Source organism: Alligator sinensis, unplaced genomic scaffold (genome assembly GCF_000455745.1).
Source record: "Alligator sinensis unplaced genomic scaffold, ASM45574v1 scaffold512_1, whole genome shotgun sequence".
NCBI lineage: Eukaryota > Metazoa > Chordata > Crocodylia > Alligatoridae > Alligator > Alligator sinensis.
Window position 1 is genome coordinate 1635002 of NW_005842063.1, and position 19657 is coordinate 1654658.

The 19657-nt window shown below is 40.9% G+C and overlaps 1 protein-coding gene across 13 annotated transcripts in view; it reads left to right on the forward strand.

The window, feature by feature from the left end:
- Window positions 1-19657, forward strand: part of EIF4G3 (eukaryotic translation initiation factor 4 gamma 3) — a 172118-nt gene that overhangs the window by 25409 nt on the left and 127052 nt on the right. For 3 of the 13 annotated variants that reach the window (XM_025203618.1, XM_025203616.1, XM_025203620.1), the window contains exon 1: window positions 15984-16455. The exons of 1 other annotated variant lie outside the window; for it this stretch is intronic. Coding sequence is in view for 1 of the 12 variants with exons in the window: in XM_025203615.1 (XP_025059400.1) it covers window positions 15815-15825 (11 nt within the window). In the remaining 11 variants the exon portion in view is untranslated. Of the gene's footprint in view, window positions 1-15608; window positions 15826-15983; window positions 16456-19657 lie in introns of those variants that run through there. 9 more of the 13 variants (XM_025203613.1, XM_006023197.3, XM_025203624.1 and 6 more) reach the window with 7 other exon arrangements.

Genomic DNA, 19657 nt, shown 5'->3' on the forward strand with positions numbered 1-19657 from the left:
TTGGATGGATGCAGGCCAGGGAGCTCTATCTTGTGGCCAGAGATGTTGGGAATTTGGAGGTGGGACCAGCGGGGTTAGGGCCTACTACTGAAACCAAAGGAGCTCTTTTTGCAACACGTGTTGGCAACTTGGGGGCACTGGGAATGGGAGTGACAGCTGCGTCAGCCCTCATGGACTCTGCCGCCATGTCCAGATTTGATCTGTGAAGAGCCACATGGTCTGGATCCAGCCTCGGAGCTGGGGGAAGGGACAAGGTGAGTTTGACACTCCTGGTCTATATGAATGAATTCCTGTCTGTGAGACAGGAACATGATCATTTTTTGTGCTCCTCTTTTCCCCTTTCAGAATAGAAATCTGCTCACTGGGACATAACCTTCTCCTGTAATGAGTCCAAATGACGCTGCTTGACAGGATAACTTGTTAACAGAATAAACCTGTCAGGTGGTAGCAGAGAGGAAAAATAGGTGAGAAAAAGGCCTTACGTAAGGTCCAGGAAAAAGTATTTCCAGCGCTTTAGTTGTTGCTTTTAACTACCTAAAGCTGCATCAAAGCGAAACCGACATTCTTGACGTGCGCTGCTAATTAGGTAGGAGTGAAAATCGGCTTTGAATCTGGCTACACTCTTAATATCCTCATTCTGCTCTTGCTTGTGAGAGCTGTGAGCATCAGCTGTCACTGGAACTTGGGAGCAGTGTGGCATGGTAGATAGGCCACTAGATGGAAACTGCCGAGTGACCTTAAGTAAATCTCTTTCACTCCCCTCAACCCATTTTCTTATCTGTAAAGTGAAAGCAATGATACACTGCCTCCTTTATGGAATGGATCTGATGAAAAGTGCTGCAAAGAGCTGTCAGGCAACCTGAAGGAAATTCACTAATTTCTACGGTGTTTTTTTATTTGATCCCTGGATAACCAGGGGTCAAAATACCCTCTGCACTGCTCCCTTGCACTGCTGAGAACAACTGAACGTGCGCAGTATGTGGCGCCACAGACTTGTGGCTGCGCTCCTCAGGACGTGGCCTAGTAGATTAAAGGTGGAAATGAATTCTAGTGCCCAAGAGCCTTCAGTTTAAAAAAAAAAAAAAAATGGAATATGTCCATGACATCATATCGAGAAAATTGTGTTTTCTTAGTTTTTAAATACCTAACTTTTCAACACAGTAGAGAAACATGTGTAACTTGTGTTCCTGTTTCCCTTTAGCATAAGAACTTCTTTTGTAGTTTCCACTAGGATGGGGGTGAGTAGGAAGAAAGTCTAGTTCTGCTTGTTACTGTTTGGTTGTAAGCACAAGTTGAAGTGTGATTATTTGATTAGGGCTATTTTTAAACATATATAATAAAAGTGGGGTAGTAAGATGCATTCTTTTGTGCTTTTGACTCCAGAAGCTGGTCAAACTACAGTGCATTTCAACATAAACATTGAGATGTGTAGTTGTTGCTGGGAGGGATTTGCTGTACAAAGCCATTGGATGGTCTCGGCAGAAACTGTTTATAGGTTCATAAATAAACGGCTGGAAGGGACCTTGTAGATCATTGGGTCCAGCATTCCTCTCTAGGCAGGAAGACAGCTGGGGTTAGGTGACCCCAGCGAGGTGACCATCTAGTCTCCTCTTGAAAACCTCCAGGGTAGGTGACTGAACCACTTCTAGTTTAGCTTCGCTTAACTAAATACTGAATTTCTGAAATTTGTGTGTTGAGGAAACTGATGTCCTTACCTGCATTTCTGATTGTGTGCTGGAAGATGGTGGTAAAAAAATGTTCATGTATTTTAAAGTTTTGATATCAAATGCCCTTTTTACTATTTTTTTTTCTTTTCTGCACTTGTTTTATAACTGCATATTGTATCAGTTTCTACAGGCATGTTATGTTCAGACTGATTGCACATGCATTTTTTGCCTTTCTGCTTGGGTACCCATGCTTTATTTTTGATCAATTCAAATAAAGTGAGGTTTTAGAGAATAGTTACGGTCATGTGATTCTGAAATGCAGCTGGCTCATAAGGCTAATTTCTAGAAATGTTTATATGAAAATAAGGTTCATAAAAAGGCATTGCTTTAATGTATTTGCATGATTAATGTAATTGTGGCTTGACAGATCATCTCTTGATACCACAAGTAGTTACCTGGAACAACTCCTTTGGAGGGAAAGGCATAACCCTTGGTTTAGTTCCTTAAGTCTTTATCTGTTCTAACCTATCAATAAAATCCCATGTGTGTTAATCCATGGTTAGACAGACTGGCCTAAGCATTAATACAAGTTGTACTGTACATAAGTAGAGCAACCATATTCATTTTGTAAGGAAATCTGGGATACTTGCTTCCCCTCCAGAGTCCAGCCTGCTCCCTGCTCCAGCCACTGGCCAGGAGGAGCTGGGCCAGGCATTGTAGGCAGGCTGGCACCAATCTGGGACTCGTGTTTTCATTTTCACAAACTAGCTAGGATGGCCTGTGAAATCCAGGACTGTCCTGGCCAAACACAGATGCATGGTCACCATTTACCTAAGTCTCTGGTATCCTCTTGCATTTTTAACTGCTGTATTAAACCTGCAGGTTTGACTAATAAAGTGGTAAAAATACCTGAAACTTCTGTAGCACTGTTTACAGTCGGGCTTCCATCTAATACTAATGGAATTATTTTTGGAAAACTGGTATAGATGTGGCCTGAAACACTGGCTCAGACGCATCATTTCTTGATTTGGCATGTGTTAAATGAGCAGAGTTAAATATACACACTTTCAAGGGGATATATATATATATATATATATATATATAAAAAATAAAAGTAAAACATGAAAGCACAATGAGGGGTTGGCAATATGATTTGCCCTTCTCCCCTTTCCCTCCCTTTCTTTTCTAGATTTCTTCTCTGTCCACCCAAGCCCCTCTATTTTCAGTGCTGGATTTTCTGCCAAAGAAATGAATATGAATGAATGAAATAATGTACATTATTAAAGTTTGTTCCTACTTTTGTTTGCTTTTTCTTATCTTTTTTCCCCACCTTTTCACTCACTCTAAACCACTCTTCCTGAAATATTTTCTCTCTTATGCACCATCAGAAAAATCTAAGTGCATGTGTGGGTGGGAGCTGCATTCCTTAAGAAAGCAGACTAGTATTTCTGAAGTCCTATCATCAAAAGTGATATAGAGGCCTAATTGTATTAAAATGTATTGCAATGTGGGTGTCAGAGACACTTTTTAAAATGGCACTCTTGAAAACTTTACCATAGAAAACTAATATAGAAAGGAGAATACCAAGTGGAGAGGGCAGGTGCCTGAAATTATGAACAGTACAGGACAGGCCAATTAGTTTTGTAACATAGAACAAAAAATTATGCAAAGAAATAACAAGTCAGAAGACTTGAAGTTATGCTGTGTCAGATTGCTTCACAATATATTTAAGTCTCGCCTGGTGAAATTAGAATGCTGTTAACTGATTAACTTGTGGAATACTATATCCCAGAGTAATTTTTAGATACATGAATCTAATATGCCAAAAAAAAAAATACAAACAAATAAAAAGGCATCTGCAGTTAACTAAACAGAATAAAAATAGACTGTTTTTTAGCTCTTGTTAAAGTGGAATGGGAAGAAAAAATTCCTTCCAGAATACATTAGAACACAGGTTTTAGCCTTCATGTTACATCTTCAAGTGAAGCATCTGGTATTGGAAAATGATGACTGGACACCCAAGTAAATGGGCCATTGTTCTGATTATGTACAACACTGGGGATGGCGTCCTGCAAATTAGTCCTGCATGCTCCCCTAGTGCCACTCTGATCCCTTTCCCTTACCTGATCTGCTGCTCTGTTTTCTGTTCCCTCCCTAAGCTGGTGGTCCCTTCCTGAACTGATGGTCTGCTTTCTGCTCTATCTGATACAGCACTGCCTGTCCTTTCCCTGACCTGCCGTGTACACCACACAGAGGCTGCCCCTGCCAGTTGTACCTGTGCCATGGCTTGGCCACCCCTGATGTACGCTATTTCTTGTATTTCTAAAAGAGGGGGTGAAGTGGATGGAGTAAGCTCTTCTGGACCACAGTGCTGTGGCGTTGCTAGTAATACTATAATTTGAGATTAATACTGCTTAAGAAAAAAGCGTGATTTTTTTCTTTAAACATTTGTCTTGCATTACTTTGTGAATGCAAATAACTCTACCTGTACCGAGATTCTGATATAAAAAAACATTAGCAAAATTGAGTTTTGTTCATATTTTGGTGATTTTATTTTAAGTTAATGTTCTTCATTTTGAATGATCCCTAAATAGTTGATGAATCAGTGTTGTGGTTATCAAATTCTAAAGGTGACCTTGTATTAAAGGGGCAGGGTTAAAATCTTTTATACCTTTTTTCCCCCTTAAACATCTTTATAGGCTTTCACTGCTTCTCTTTATTCTGGCACTTGTCACTTTAAACGTTGTTTCTGTGCCTGATTTGAAGTTATACATAAGTTGTTTCTTCTCCCATCTCAGCACATCAGTAGTCTGTTAAAGGCAAGGATTTTTGTGGGTGCCTATCTTTTTTTTGTTGGACCAACTAAATAGGCTAGTTAAACAAGCTTTTGAATGCAAGACATTCTTCATCAGGTTTGGTAAAGCACCCAGGGGCTAATGCTGCTGTTGCCTGTCCCGCCACTGGTTTGGGATCCTGGCTGGGGACTCAGTTCTGTGGTGGTGGGGCAAGCAGCAGCAGTGTTAACCCCCTGGGTGCTGGCATCAGCCTGCAGGGATCTAAGGCTGCCACTGTTTTTCCCCTTCCCTCAGCTGCTGTGTTGAGTTGGGGACACAGTTCTGCAGCAGCAGGGCAAGTGGCACAAGCATCAACTCCTGCAGCTGCTAGTGCCCAGGGGGTTCATGCCTTTATTGCTTGCCCCACTGTCAGAAGTGGGTTGTCCAGCCCGTGTCATGTTCTCTGTCTCTTTGTTCGTTTGAAAAGAGGCTTCCCTGCAGAAACATACAGCTATGGCTGTGGGTTCATCTGTAAATCTTTTGTTGGATGTCCCCCTTGCCCTTTTCTGAAGTGGTAGTAACAGTCAAGGTTTGACTGCCAATCTCCTCAATAAGGAAGATAAATCCAAAAGGTCTTATTTTCAGGACTGCTCTCTGTAGCATCACAAACATTTTATTTTGTAACCGAATAGTAGAAAGAAATTCCCTTCTGTTGGTAGAATTTGTGCAGTTAATGCAAATAATGGATCCTTTCTTTACAATTGTCATCTTAGTATGTATAACTAATTTGACTAGTAACTAAATCGAGCCTTAAAGAAAGTGACTGTAGTATTTTTTAACTGCCATAAAATATTCCTTTAGTGTCATTGTCTCAATGCTTCATTTGAGCAATAAATGTGTGATTTGGATTGTTAAAAAAATATTTTCAATTTATATGTCTATTTTGCCTAGGAATACAATTACTCGGAGGAGCACAGGAAAGTAGGGTTGGAAGAGACCTCACGAGGTCATCTAGTCCAGCCCCCTGCTCAAGGCAGGATCATCCCTGACTTAAACCATCCTGGCCAAGTGTCTGCCCAACCTGCTCTTGACATTTTCTAGGGGTGGAAATTCCAGAACCCCATAGTGGGAAAGTTCCTCCAAATTTTCCTCTGCAGCAGCTCAGCTCCATTACTCCTAGCCCTGTTCCCTGCAACCACAGAGAAAAGCCCATCAGAGTCCATCCCTTCCGGTATTTGAAGTCTGCTATCAAATTCCCCCCTCTGTTCCCCAGACAAAGTAACTCTTTCTTCTTTCAGCCTCTGCTTGTAAATTCTGCTTCATGGGCCTCTAATCCTTGTTGCTGTCCTCGGGACTCTTTCCAGTCCACATCCTTGAATGGTGAGGCCCAAAACTAGTACACCAGTTGAGGCCTTACCAGTGCTGAATAGAGCAGAAGAATTGCTTACCGTTTGATTTGCAAGTGACCCTCCTCCTGTTAATACAACCCAGTATGCTGTTGGCGGGTTTTTTCAACAAGAGTATATTGTTGGCTCAAGTTCAGCTTTACGGTCCACTGTAACCACTGGGTCCTTTGCAGTACTGCAGCCTAGGTAGTAATTCCCCAGCCTGTATTTGTGCGTGCAATTATTCTTCATGGAGACACTGATGTCTAGGGTGTTAATTTACATGCAAACTTATGCTGATGTCAGCTCGTGTGCACGTGTTTTGTGTATATGTGTTATAGAAGTCTGCTGTAGTTATATTGGCACAATCCTTTGTGTAGATGTTCTTGATTTAGGCTAGAAATGGCTTTTATATTGGCGTAAGGTGTTACGGAATCTGTTTTTAAGCCAAAATGATCTTGACCACTTTTAAATTTAAGTGCCTACACAGGTGGTTTTAAACTAGTTAATACTGATGCAGCTTTGTATATTGATGAGACCTAAGCATTTCGGGTTGTAGTCTCTTCCCAAAATAAATGGGAATGGAAGGGTTGAAGATCCTGATTGGGTTGGGCTTGGAATAGATAACCTTTTTATGTTGTTTGGATTAGAAAAGTTGCCACCAGAAAATCAGTAAGACTTGTAGCGTTGTTCATAAAGTAGGGAAAAACTCTTCCACATTAAAGCAAAGATTTCTGGTGTAAAGTTGATCTTGCAAATCAGTATCTTTGGGAATAAGAGCTTTAATTGTAGCTGAATAATTGGAAATTGAGGATACAATGTTGTTGAAAATGTAAAGACATAATATTTAACATTTCAGACAGTTTGAGTAACTTGAGGAGCAGCTAGCATTACAATGTGTAACCAGATGTCCAAGAAATCCTTTAACGAGCCAGCAGGTTGTGTGTACATTTTTAATGCATTTAAAGAGTTTTTTTTTTTTTTAAGTCAAGTAAATCCTAAAAGATGCCTTTTCCCCCTCTCTCACATTATTCTTACTGCCACGGGATTGATATTTTTCCATTAATCCGTTTAGTGAATGCATGTGAAAAATTGTGAATAGCTTAGCTCAGCTTGGACATCTGTACATTTTTAATTAGCTGAAATGGCCCCGAAGGGGTTTGCTGGTTACACAGAGCTTGAAAGCAGATTTTGTAGAACCTGAAATCATTTTTTTCATTAAATTTTTTTTTAATTATCTCTGTAGGATTTTAAAAATGTGCATACCTCTGTGCAAGTCCTTGAAAGTTGCTGTTTTTAAAATGCGTTTTTAGCTGAAGTGCTTTTGATAAAATGTTATGCTTGGCGTTTTCAGGGTTTTGTGTGTTTGGGGTTTTGTGATAGATATTTAGTGATCAAATTGGGTTGGAATGTATGCAGTTGCATTTCTGACTACACCCATTGATGTAATCAGAATGCAGAAAACTATATTTAATGTAATATATTTAAAGTTTCAGTCTGTAGGGAAGATGTTTTCTCCCTAAAGTTTTTCTGTTGACTGAATTGGTACTAAAGTTTCCATCTGTAGTTTCTTTTTATATTGTCTGTTTTAAGGAGGAATATGGGTATTGATTAATCTGTTAAAATGGGTGTAGCAGTTACTAACAAGGATGTTAATACCACATATGCCTGGAAGACACCTCCATGATAAAACTTAAGTGAAATGTATAGTTTTTGCGGGGGAGTGGTTTGTTGTTGGTTTTTTGTTTTTGTTTTTTGGGGGGGTTGTTTTTTACGAACAGTTGGTACTCCGCTACCTTTATAAATTATGGCACCTAAATAGTATATACAAAATAAGTTGGGTAGCACTTGTTTTAATTGCATTTGAAGCTGTTCTTAAGGCAGTGTAACTTTTTATAATCATCACTCTCCCACTTAAAAGAAGTTCAGGCTGTGCTGTTGCGTTGACCTCAGCTGACCTTCAGTTCAACATAGAAATGCTTGCCTACATGTTACTACTATTCCTTTGTTGCACCAGTGGCTATCACAGTCTTCAGTTCCAGCTCTACCAAGTTGCTCCATTCACTGAAAAGATCTCGCTGAGCACGTTGTGAACTTTCATAGAGTATGAAACTACAAATGGATGAAGACTGAAATATGTTGTAGAGCTCCCTGTTTTTAAGAATCATGCCTATCAAATGAACTGGAACAAGAATTCCCTGATATACAGTTTTCATGCCCTTAGCCTTATAAAAGCAAATTACACTGCTTCGATAATCCATGAAAAATTGTTGGAATGAAGTTTGCTAAAAAGCCTGTACTACTTTTGACATTTCTACTATGCAGGATTGGGATGTGTGCATTGTTCCTAAATGAAAGGGGTCATAGTATACCTCATAAATTCAGCCTGCAATGTATAGGTCCCCATGAATCTCTTTCAAAAACATGTTTGCCTTTTTGTCCATGACCTCTTTAGCAATTCATCTGGTCAGTTTTTTCTCACTGTTCACAGTAATCCAGTGTTGCTGGGGGAATGTTTTGGAGATCACTTTGCAATTGATATTCAGGCAGCTTGCTTTCCCAATCTATGCCTTTGTGAAAGTTAACAACACTAGGTCATTTATGAGTAGATTGCTTTATAGCATGGCTCACAGAAATTCCCAAACTGTAGACCTGCAAGAAGGAAGGTGGCTAGCAGAAAAATAAAATGTGAAAAGATTAGAAAGGGAGAGTAATTTTGAAGCTATAGATCTGTTCTTCTAGGTAGAAGGTTATTTCTACAGCAGCATAAGAGTACTTCTAACAGTATAGATACAGAGGTTCCTGCTCCAGAGTGCTTATTTAACAAATAGAAAAAAATGTGCTATATCACACTTATGCAAAATACAGTGTAGTGTTCTGGGTACAAATCCAATGTCATGAGCCATTCCTAAATTACTGCATCTCAAGCTGTGTCGGAGTGGTGCCATGCTGCAGTTGTCCTAGTGAGGAATGCTTTTGGCTGATTGACATGGGGCAAAGAGGTCCCCTTGTGACTGTGAACTCCCACCCCCTGCTTGGGTCTTTGGCCTGTTCCTCCTTGTTTCTGTTGTACCCAAATAGCCACTGTTCTCTTAGGCTAGAGCATCTTTGTTTTGGTCCTTTGACTGAAACAGGGAAGTGCAGGTTTTGGGGAGAAAAATAACTTACCTTAACTTCAGTATCTCTCATGAAAAGGTTAGCAGGATCTTTTTTCTAGGGTTATATTTGAAATTGCTTGTACAACAATAACCTTATAGAAAAACAGATTTGTATTTGGCAACAGACCGAATTAAATGTGTGTGGGGTTTTTTTGTTTGTTTTTTTTCTCCCCTTTACTCTTGCTGATAACTCGTTAGTTAATCTGTCAGCAGTACTTACTATCCGGAGAATCAACTCCTTATTTCTATCTCCAGGATCAAATTAACTTGCTCCTGGCTCAGTGTATATCTTTATTAAATACAGGTACCTCTAAAGCAGTTACACCTCCCAAATGCATGCACTTGGGAGAATTTTTGAACAGACTAAATGACTGTGTCCCCAAATGACCTCTCCCCCAGGCTTCTCTCTCAGAGGTTGGCCTGTTAAAAGCCATTGGTATTTTTTGTTTCTTTAGATGAATATGGCCGTCAGGTTTTTCTTTGCTCCATACCATTCTTCCTTTTTACACAAGTAAGCTCACCTCCCTCACTTAAGATATTGTTTATCTTTGTGTTAGACATGGAAATAATTATTCTGTGACCCTTTCAGACATTTAAAAACTATTTTGCCATAAATGTAAATTGACATGCTGTATCCACCATCTTGCCTCCATAAATGACATCTTGCATGAGATGCAGCAGAGGAATAGTAGCCGCTACAGGAACTTGCCAAAAACCAAAGCTCCTTAAACATTTCACGTAATAGATTTTACTCGTGTTACTCACCGACTGCTAGTGTCAGGTGACTGTGTGCTCTTCAGCCCAGAGTTTAGTATGGCATTTAACCCTCAGACCAGGGAGTGGAAAACTTGTATACGTTCCAAAGCATATTGTTCTGCAATTTGGCAGATTAAGTAAATGCATCTTGACCCATGAATAACTTTCTTTTATTAGAATTCTTGAATATTAAAACATGGCCACACTCAGTGTGTTTGTACCAATACTTCAAAATGAGTATGCGCTGTCTTTTAAATAGAGAATCTAATGGAAAAGTGACTCTAAATGTCTTTTGATGATTGAAGTCAGTGTTTCTCAACCTTTTAAGTAGCAAGTACCCCCTAACTTCTGAAAATTTTAATAAGTACCCCAACACTCAATTTTCCAAGGGATTTTATATTTACAGACTAATGTGTGCTATATGTTGGAAGAAGGGCTGTGTACATAAGGCTGTGATATGACAGATGTCTGATCTGGTGTGGATAGGGTTGCCTCCTTTTACACCAGGGGTGCACAACTCAAGTATGTACCTGGGCTAGAGGTGATGTTGCCCAAAGCTAGGAGGGCTGAACCTAGTGCTGCGCAATGTGCAGCGTACCAAAATTTTTGCCATAGTTTTGAGAGGAAAAGAGGGCGAGAGAGAGGAAAAAAGGGTGCGAGAGAGAGAGTGTTGGGTTAGCTGCATACCCCCTGCCTGTCTGGCATACCTCCAGGGGTACGCCAACCACAGGTTGAGAAACTGTGGTCTAAGTAACCCCATCAGTGAATGTAAGATTTTTCCAGATGCTGGCCTGAATATATATGGGGGAAATTAAAAGGATTGGTATATACTCATGCTCCAGTACTGTGAAGCACAGATCATCTTCTGAGTTCAGGGCATTTTGTTCCTGATGGAACTGAGCCCTAATCAGGCCCAGGTTTACTTTAGTTTCTCTGACTATGCAAGATAAGGGATATTCATCTCTGTGTAAAACATCTTCCGATAGTTCATTTTGTGCTAATGAACTAATGGTACCATAAACCTGTATATAAGAAGTCTGGCCTTTATTTTGTTAAGTGTCCACAGCTTTAAAACCATTAATTGAAGTTTAGCTAAGGAAGTGTGCTAACCAAAATGTGTGGTTTCTAAGGTGATCATTTACATTAATGGAAGAGCAGGTTTGAAATTACCTGTGTAATTGGCAACCTTAAATGTTTTTTTTTTTTTAATATTTAACAAATTAAAAAAAAAAAATTAGTCGATAAATGGATTCACAGTCCCTCTTATCAAGAATTAGCTGCCTTGCCCCATTTCAAGTTGTGCCAAAAGAATAAGCAGTTTTAAGAGTCTGTTACCTTTTACTGATCACGTAACAACATGAACATTAAACATGGATGTTTAAACATTGGTTCCATACTTTAAATCTAAGCTACTTAAGTCCCCGCCCCCTCCTGTTTTTCCTCTGGGGCTTCAGAAATAAAACGTAATGCTAGCAGCAGTTACGGCTCTCATGGAGATGTCGGGCATTGAAGCAATGAACCTGTTCAGCACGCGAGATCTTATAACTGGTCAATTGGCTTTAGCTGTAAATGTAACGAAGTAGGGATGACATTTGGAAAATGTATCTTGGAAAGGAGCCGGCATCTCTCTTGTCTAAGTGTTGCAAATCTTATGAAAAGTATAGCCATTTTCTGGTCAACCCAGGAATACCATTATGTGCTAGCGGTGGTTTAAATTACAATCATTAACACTTGAATGCCGGTTTGGGGAAGGAAGAATATCTCCTTCTCTCATCCTTCTTTTCCATGAACATACTAGCTAGGTCATCAATCGATTTGCAGTTTACAGAATAGGTTTTGCTGTCTGTAGCTATAATGTACAGATTTTCTGACCCCTGATTTACTGCTCTTTTGGCCATTTTTCTCAAAGGTGATGGTAACACCGGTTAAAGCAAAGGCCTTTTACCCTGTCTTCTAAGTTACCAAATACAAAATTTGCTTAAAGAGGTGAGGTTGCACACACACAAGAATAGCCAATATGGAAACTACGAGCTAAAATATTACCATTGAGTAAATAATTTGCCTTATAAAATATTTATGTTTATTTCATGTAAATACTCCATTTTATTTGCATTTAATACATTTGGTTAATCGTAACTTGGTTGTAAAAAATTGTTTTTTGTGTTACAATAATTATCTTTACCTTTGTACTAGCCCATGCAATGTTGATGCAGAGTTTCATAGATTTCATAGACATCAGGGCTGGAAGGGACCTCGGAAGATCATTGAGTCCAGCCCCCTGCCCAAGGGGCAGGAAGTCAGCTGGGGTCATAGGATCCCAGCAAGATAAGCATCCAAATTTCTCTTGAAGGCGTTCAGTGTAGGGACATGAACCACCTCTGGTGGCAGGCTATTCCAGACCTTGGGGGCTCAGACAATGAAGAAATTCTTGCTTATGTCCAGCCTGAAATGGTCTTGCAGTAGTTTATAACCATTCGACCTCGTCATCCCTTGGGGCGCTCTGGTGAACGATCCTCCCCCTAGATCTTGGTGGTCACCCCTGATAAACTTATAGGTGGCCATCAGATCACCCCGGAGCCTGCGCTTTTTCAGGCTAAAGAGCCCCAGGGCTCTCAGCCTGTCATCGTAGGGTCTGCTTCCCTGACCTCTGATCATGCGCGTGGCTCTCCTCAGCCCTCTCTCAAGCTTCTCCACATCCTTCTTGAATTGAGGTGCCCAAAACTGGGCGCAGTACTCCAGCTGCAGCCTCACCAAGGCCGAGTACAAGGGGAGAATGATGTCCTGGGATTTGCTTGAGAAGCATCTGTGAATGCAAGCCAGTGTTTTGGTGGCTTTATTGGTCGCAGCATCACGTTGAAGGCTCATGTTCATCTTGTGGTCATTCATGACCCCCCAAGTCCCTTTCATCCATAGTGCTAGCTAATGTAGCACTGCCGAGCCTATAAGGATGATGCAGGTTTTTCCTCCCAAGGTGGAGAACCTTGCATTTTTCAGTGATAAACACCATCAAGTTCTCATCCGACCATTTCTTGAGCCTGTCAAGGTCAGCCTGGATCACCCTCCTGTCCTCAGGTATGGATGTTTTACCCCAGAGTTTGGTATCATCAGCAATCTTGGCCAGTCCGCTTCTGATTCCAGTGTCCACATCATTGATGAAGATGTTGAACAATATGGGTCCAAGGACAGAGCCTTGGGGGACCCCACTGGTCACAGGGCACCATGACAATTGACTTTTGTCAACCACCACCCTGTGGGTCCGACCATAGAGTCAATTTCCCAGCCAGCAGATTGTGGTGGACCCAAGGCCACAATTGGCCAGTTTTGCCAAGAGGTGATCATGGGATACCAGATCGAAGGCTTTTTTGAAGTCAAGATATATGACATCAATCTCCTCTCCCTTGTCCAGGTGATAGGTCACCTGGTCGTAAAAGGAAATGAGATTTGGTCAAGCAAGACCTACCTGCAACAAACCTGTGCTGGCTATCCTTCAGGATGTTGCCATTGGCCAGTCTGTTGAGAATGGCCTCTTTTTAATAATCTTTTCTAAGACCTTCCCTAGGATAGAGGTCAGGCTGATGGGCCTGTAGTTTGCCAGATCCACTTTCCTGCCTTGGACCTTCTTCCAGTCTTCAGGCACTTCACCAGAGTACCAGGAGTTCTCGTGCCAGGGGCTGGGCTATGATGCTAGCCAGCTCCTTGAGTACCCCGGGGTGTAGATTGTCAGGGGCGGCTGGACTTTCACAAGGTCAGCATTGATGGAGGGCAGGGAATCTCCCTCACCCTGGCCCCTCTGTCCTATAGTGGGCAGGGGCGTCCCGTGGGACTGATGAAAGACTGATGCAAAGTACCCATTTAATAGGTTGGCTTTTTCCTGCTCGTCGGTTGTCAGTTGTCCCATCTGGTTTAGCAGGGGTCTAATGTTGCCCTTGCTTTTTCTTCTGCTCCCCACATATCTGAAAAAGGACTTTTTAATGTCCCTCATACTTGTAGCTAGTTGGAGTTATGTCGCAGCCTTGGCTTTCCTGGTTTGCTCCCTGCAGGACCAGACCAGTGTAGAATATTTCTCCTCGGAGGTGGATCCTGTCCCCCATCCTTTGTAGGCCTTTCTTTTTTGCCGCAGGAGGTCCGCAAGTTCCCTGGAGAGCCAAGGGGACTGCTGTGCCCTTTTGTTGCCTTTCCTCTGAGACAGAATAACATTAGCTTGTGCATCGAGGATCGCTCCCTTGAGGAGCAACCACTCTACCAGAGCTCCCCTCCCCTTCGGGTTGTGGTGCCTTAGGGCCTCACCAACAAGCCTCCTGAGCTTGTCAAAGTCAGTTTTCCTGAAGTCAAGGACTTCTGTATTGCTGACTGACTTGCCAGCTTTATGGTGGATGGTGAAGGTGATCAGCTCGTGGTCGCTGTCACCCAGCTTCCCTTCGATCGTTAGGTCGCTGATTAGGTCGTCCCCAGTTGCCAGTACCAGGTTGAGCAGAGCTTTACCTCTCGTTGGCCCGTAGACCTCCTGTGTCAGATAGAGGTCATCCACACAGGAGAAGAAGCTTTGCGACTGTTTGGATTTAGCCAAGCGCTCTTCCCACGAGATGTCTGGGTAGTTGAAGTTCTTGTCTTGAAGCTGCTCAGAAGTAATGATGAAAGCCCAGTGGATAGGTAACTGGACTAGGATCCAAGATCCCAGATATACACCTTGGAGATGCACCTTCAGTGTGGTCATGGTGGGGTAGTTTTTTGTGACATCCCAAGGATCTTTTATGGCTAAATAGTTTAATTTGAGGCACTTGGTTAGGACTTGTGAGGGCTATATAAGTACCTAAGTGGACGCAGAAACTTAGACTCTTAGAATTTTTCACCTGACAATTTCTGTTCAGTCATAAATCTCTTTATAACTTGATACAAATCAAACACAAAATTTTCACATCTGGGTACCTAAAATTAGACTCGTAGTGTTATAATTGGATACGTCTATAAAGTGGCTGGATTTTTTTATTTTTTTTTAATACTGAACACCTGCAGCTCCCATTGATTTTTTTGCCAGGATTTTTCATCTTCGAAAATTAAAGCATTTTATTTGGGTGCCTAATTATAGAATCAGAAGTTGGAACTTTAATTTCCTTATTTGAAAACTATGACTTAGTGCCTTTTAGGCAACATAATTTAATTGGGGGAATCATCACAATGTACTTCATTAGGCTTTTATTAAGCTATTGTCTTTACCTATCTGCATACACTGTATTAATGATCCGAGTATATTTAATGATGTGGTTGCCTTGGGTGATCAATCATGGTTGTGCTGTGAGCAGAGGGAAGCAGTAGGTGGTCAGTCGGTATGTGCATTTCAATGTGGTAGATTCTCCTTAGCCTTTTACAGAGAAATCCAATCAGATGACTGTTGGATATGGACTTTGATGTTGATTGACTCTGTTTTAGTAAACAGAGGTTAGCTGTAAGTCTGTAATACAATATCAGTCTGCAAAGAGAAAATGAATCACGCAGAGGTCCCATGGAAAAAAATACTGTTCCATCACGTAATTAAATACCCAGTCAGGCATATGTGTGGGGCCCGAATTAAGGTTTCATAGGCAGCCCTAGCTTGGGCATTTCTGAACCTTGAAGTGCTTTACTTTCAACTTTAACATTCTTTGGTTTAGAGAGAGAGCGTGCGTGTTCACACTCATAAACAGAAATAATTTTAATATGTGGAAAGTGTGTGCGTGTGTTGCTTGGTTCATTTTCGAGCCCCTCATATGTGACATGTCACTTGGTAGGTGTTTTGATTTTTTTTAAGACTAGTTGTTTGTCCTATCAGGTTTCCTTTCCTTGGCTTCTGAAAAATAACCTGTCAAGAGATTAAATTTATTTTGAAGGGAGAGTTGATTCATGAAGTGCTTCTTAAATAAGATGCGTTTGTGGTGGCATTGACTTTTCAGGAGAGATGGGTATCTTGTTATAGTCAAAGTGAAAGGGGAATTTGCTTCACTGTTTGGTGCTTCTGGGGAGTTCAGACTGCATTTTCATTTCTCTTGTACAAAGATCCCTGGATTTTTCTAAATCCCTCCTATACTCTTTGAAGTCTGATGTGTTTTAGGTGAGTTTACCCATTTATTTGTGCTTTTAGCAGATGGCAATCTGTTTTGATTTTAGCCTGCGTAGGCTTTCTAAAGGGAATGCAGGGTTAACTTCCTTCCCCAGAAAATGTGGGAGGTGCCGCCTATTAGCTGCTGTTCCCTGGGAGTCAAGAAAGCACGGAAACATTTAATATGGAAAAGAGCCCGCATTCCTCTTGCAACTCACTTGAAATTCAGTGCTGGAAACTGCTTTATATGTGACTGAATCTTTTGTAGCTGCCTGCTTTTTGAAAGGAGAGTAAGCTTTATATCTGCACAAAATCTGGAAGAAATATTAACTGTGACCAGATGAAATTTGTAAGCTAAAAGATGTGTCAGCAGAGAGGCATTGCTTTAGGTTTCCCGTTGCAGCTATCGCTTTAAGACCATCTACGTGCTGCGCCACGGTGCAGAAGCTTCTCTTGAGAGCGAGGGAGACATAGCCGGGCTTTAAAAACAAGTAGCAGGGGGACGTGAATGCAGCCTTAGACTAGCAGGAAACCAAAGGTGGAAAATCTGGGTTTTCAGTCCAGGCTTAGGCAACACAGTCCTTATTAATTAAAATAATTCTTCTGCAGAGGGGCTGAGTGGATCTTCAAGCAGGCTGCCAGGTAAGATTGAGAGACTCACCCAGAGAGAGAAGGGCAGGGTGATCATAATGAAGTTTCAATATGTCCTACGTATTGCACAGTAATGGGCTATTTAAGGGTGGGGCTGGTTTTTTCATTACCATTATTTGGATAAGTAAGGTCTGAATGATTTCTTTAGCATTATTTTCTCTTAGCCCTTTGAACATCGTTGCTGGTTTGAACCCTGCTAAATCTAATGCATCTCCACTTTAGGTTTTAATGTTCCATGTTTCTTTCAAATATGTTAAATATAGAAGAATCTCAGACAGCGATGCATGGTGCTTTACAAGTTGTGTGTACCTTTAATGTGTTTTTCCTTTTTTTATTTTGTATTGTTAAAACCAAAAGGCTGAAAAAGATGGTGCTATTTTTGCATTTTGCTTTTGGTCTTAGGTAATGTTTTCCTGCCTTTCTCTAATCTTATGGATGACTTTACCTTGCTTTTATTTCAGTCTTTAATACAGTGTAAAAGGAGAGCTTGCATAGAGGTTATGTAACCCTAGAAATGGAAGGTAGGAGATTTGCTAGATTCTCCTCCTGGGATAGAAATCTTTGTTCTGAAGTGTTTTCATATGGATACAGCATTACTGATTAGTAGTCATAGGTTGGTTGTTTTTTAATTCATTTGAAAGGCAATTACCCGATATACCAAGCAGTGCGGAAGAGGCCAGTGATCCATAAGAATAAAATGGTTGCTAAGGGCTGAGAATAACCTTGGGTGACAAGCAGAGTTACAGGAAAAAATGGATTCATTTCCTATCTTTGCAGTTAAATAGTGTACAGAAATATGGAGTTTCTCTGTGATGTTTTCTAAAACTGAAAACGTGATACAAGCGAAAATGTACTCGGGATCTGGACATGTCTCCATTTTATGAGGTTGGACCCTGTAGAGAAGGGGAAGTTCTTGAAGGAGATTCATCTTCATTCCTATCATGCATCACTCCAGATGAACAATGAAGAGAAATAATGATTTCGGGTTAAATTTAGCATTTCTGTATTTGCCAGCTATTCTGAATGCACCACAGAGCAGTAGATGCCATAACACCTAGGTGGGCAATACGTTCTGCTTTTTCAAAGTGAATTTCTCTAATTCTCATTACTCTCCCCCAACCAGATTGGTTGCTAAAAATAAAATCGGATAAGAAAAATATCCTTGTTCTTTATTTAAAGCGGTTGGGTTTTTTTAAATAAAATATTTTGTCACTGTCTGTTTGGTATTTAGTGGCTCCTGTTCTGGTCTTGAAAATTTCCCAGTTTGCACTCGCCATTTTTGCAGCCAAAAGAGACTGAGTGGGATTCCCATAGGACCTACTGGTACTGTTTGTTAATCTGCCAGATGTATCCACTGGACAGATTTTTATTTCATGAAGCAGTGAGCTCTAAAAGACAATGAATGAAATCCAGAACTAGTATACAGTGGTTCACTATACAGAGACATTTTGACTGAATAATATGCTGGTTTTACCAAATTGGACTGCTTGCCATTTTGTTAGGTTGTAGAATTTCATTAATGACAGGAGAAATCAACCAAACCATGTTCTAGTATACTTTAGTTAACCCCTGTCAGATTTGGTAGACTTTGGGATGGTTTTGTACACCCAGGTATAACATTCATACTCAGTTAAAGTCTCTTCTCCCCCCCAGGCAAACAAAATCTGCTGGTTTTGTTAACTTAATCTGCTGAAAATCTATCTCCTCTAAAAAATTATCTTGAATTTCAACTTCCCTCTGCAAAACTGAAAAAAGATTAGCTTTAAACCAATGTCTCTCCTAATGTATACACATTCTAACAGAAGAAATGAAATCCAAACCTTCAGAATGGAACAGGCTCTCCAAGGACAGAAATAATACCTTTTTGAAGTAAAGATTCTTTCAGTCAGTTGACACTGCTGTTTATTAAACTGCCTTTAGGCTAGAAATGTCATATATGAAGAAATGATGCAGTTCAGGAACAGATGTATATCTGCAGTCTTTATTTCCTCATCACATATTGTTTGTTGGCTCCATAATATATGAGCATAGGATTTTCTTCAGCATGCTTGTCAATACTGTCACTGGTTAGAGGGCATCGAGAGAATGCTTAGCTTTTCATTTTTAATACCCTTCTGGAGATAGAGAACCGTGCATGGTTTCTCTAACTTGTAGACAAGCTACAGCTTCCTTTGTGATTTAAATTCCAGCATTTGTCCAGAGATATTAACAGGCGCTCACTCTTCTAGAGCATTTGAGATGCTTATCTCAGTAGCATATCAACTTTTACTTGAAAAGATTCATGTTTCTCTCTCAATCCACTGATAAATGATGTTTTGTAAGTCTTCTAGTTCTTAGGAGGCAGAACATAGGACAAGCTAGTTACTGTTTGTTGGAATTGATATTTCCTGACCAGTACTCTATTTATGTAATTATCTTATGGCTTCTTTCCCTGTATCATCTAACCACATGGCAATATTTAACTTAACCTCTCAATATCTGTCCTTTTATCCTAATAGGGAAGTATTACTTACAGATGGGATCTGAGGTATACAGGCCTCTCTGAATCACAAAGAAAGTCTGAGGCAGAGGCGGGAATGGCACTGAAACCTCCTAATTCCACACTAGGTCCCTAATCACTAAACTGTCCTTCATCTCTGTTGCCTACCGTTTCTTGTCAGTCAGTTTTGCATTTAAAAAAAATCCCCAGATTCTGTTGATGCTTTTCCCCAAATAGGAATGAATGGTAGGTTCCTCAGGGCAGATGCTTAAGGTGAAATCTTGGCCTCTTTATAGTCAGTAGCAAAGTTCCTAATGGGGGCTGTGTATGCTTGTGAAGCACCAAGTACTTCTAATGTTGCTACATAAGTAATAAGTTAGGACAGTGTCTGTCTTCTGCCTGAGGAATTGGAAATCTCAGGGCACCTGTGCGCGAGCGCCAGGGCTGCTCCGACGCGCTGGAATTCCAGCCCGTGGGTAATCGAGTCTGCTGGAGCGTGGTGATTGCTGTGCTCCAGCAGCCTCCTGCACCTCGTGTATCACCGCCCCTGCACTTAACAATGGTGGCGGGGGCGCTTGAACTACAGCTTGTTGAGCGAGCTTTAATTCAAACACCCTGCCGCCATTTATAAACACGGGACGCTGATACGCAAGACGCAGTGGTGTTTTAATTAGAGTGGCTCTCGGACTCACTCCAGTTAACGCGTGCCCCCCC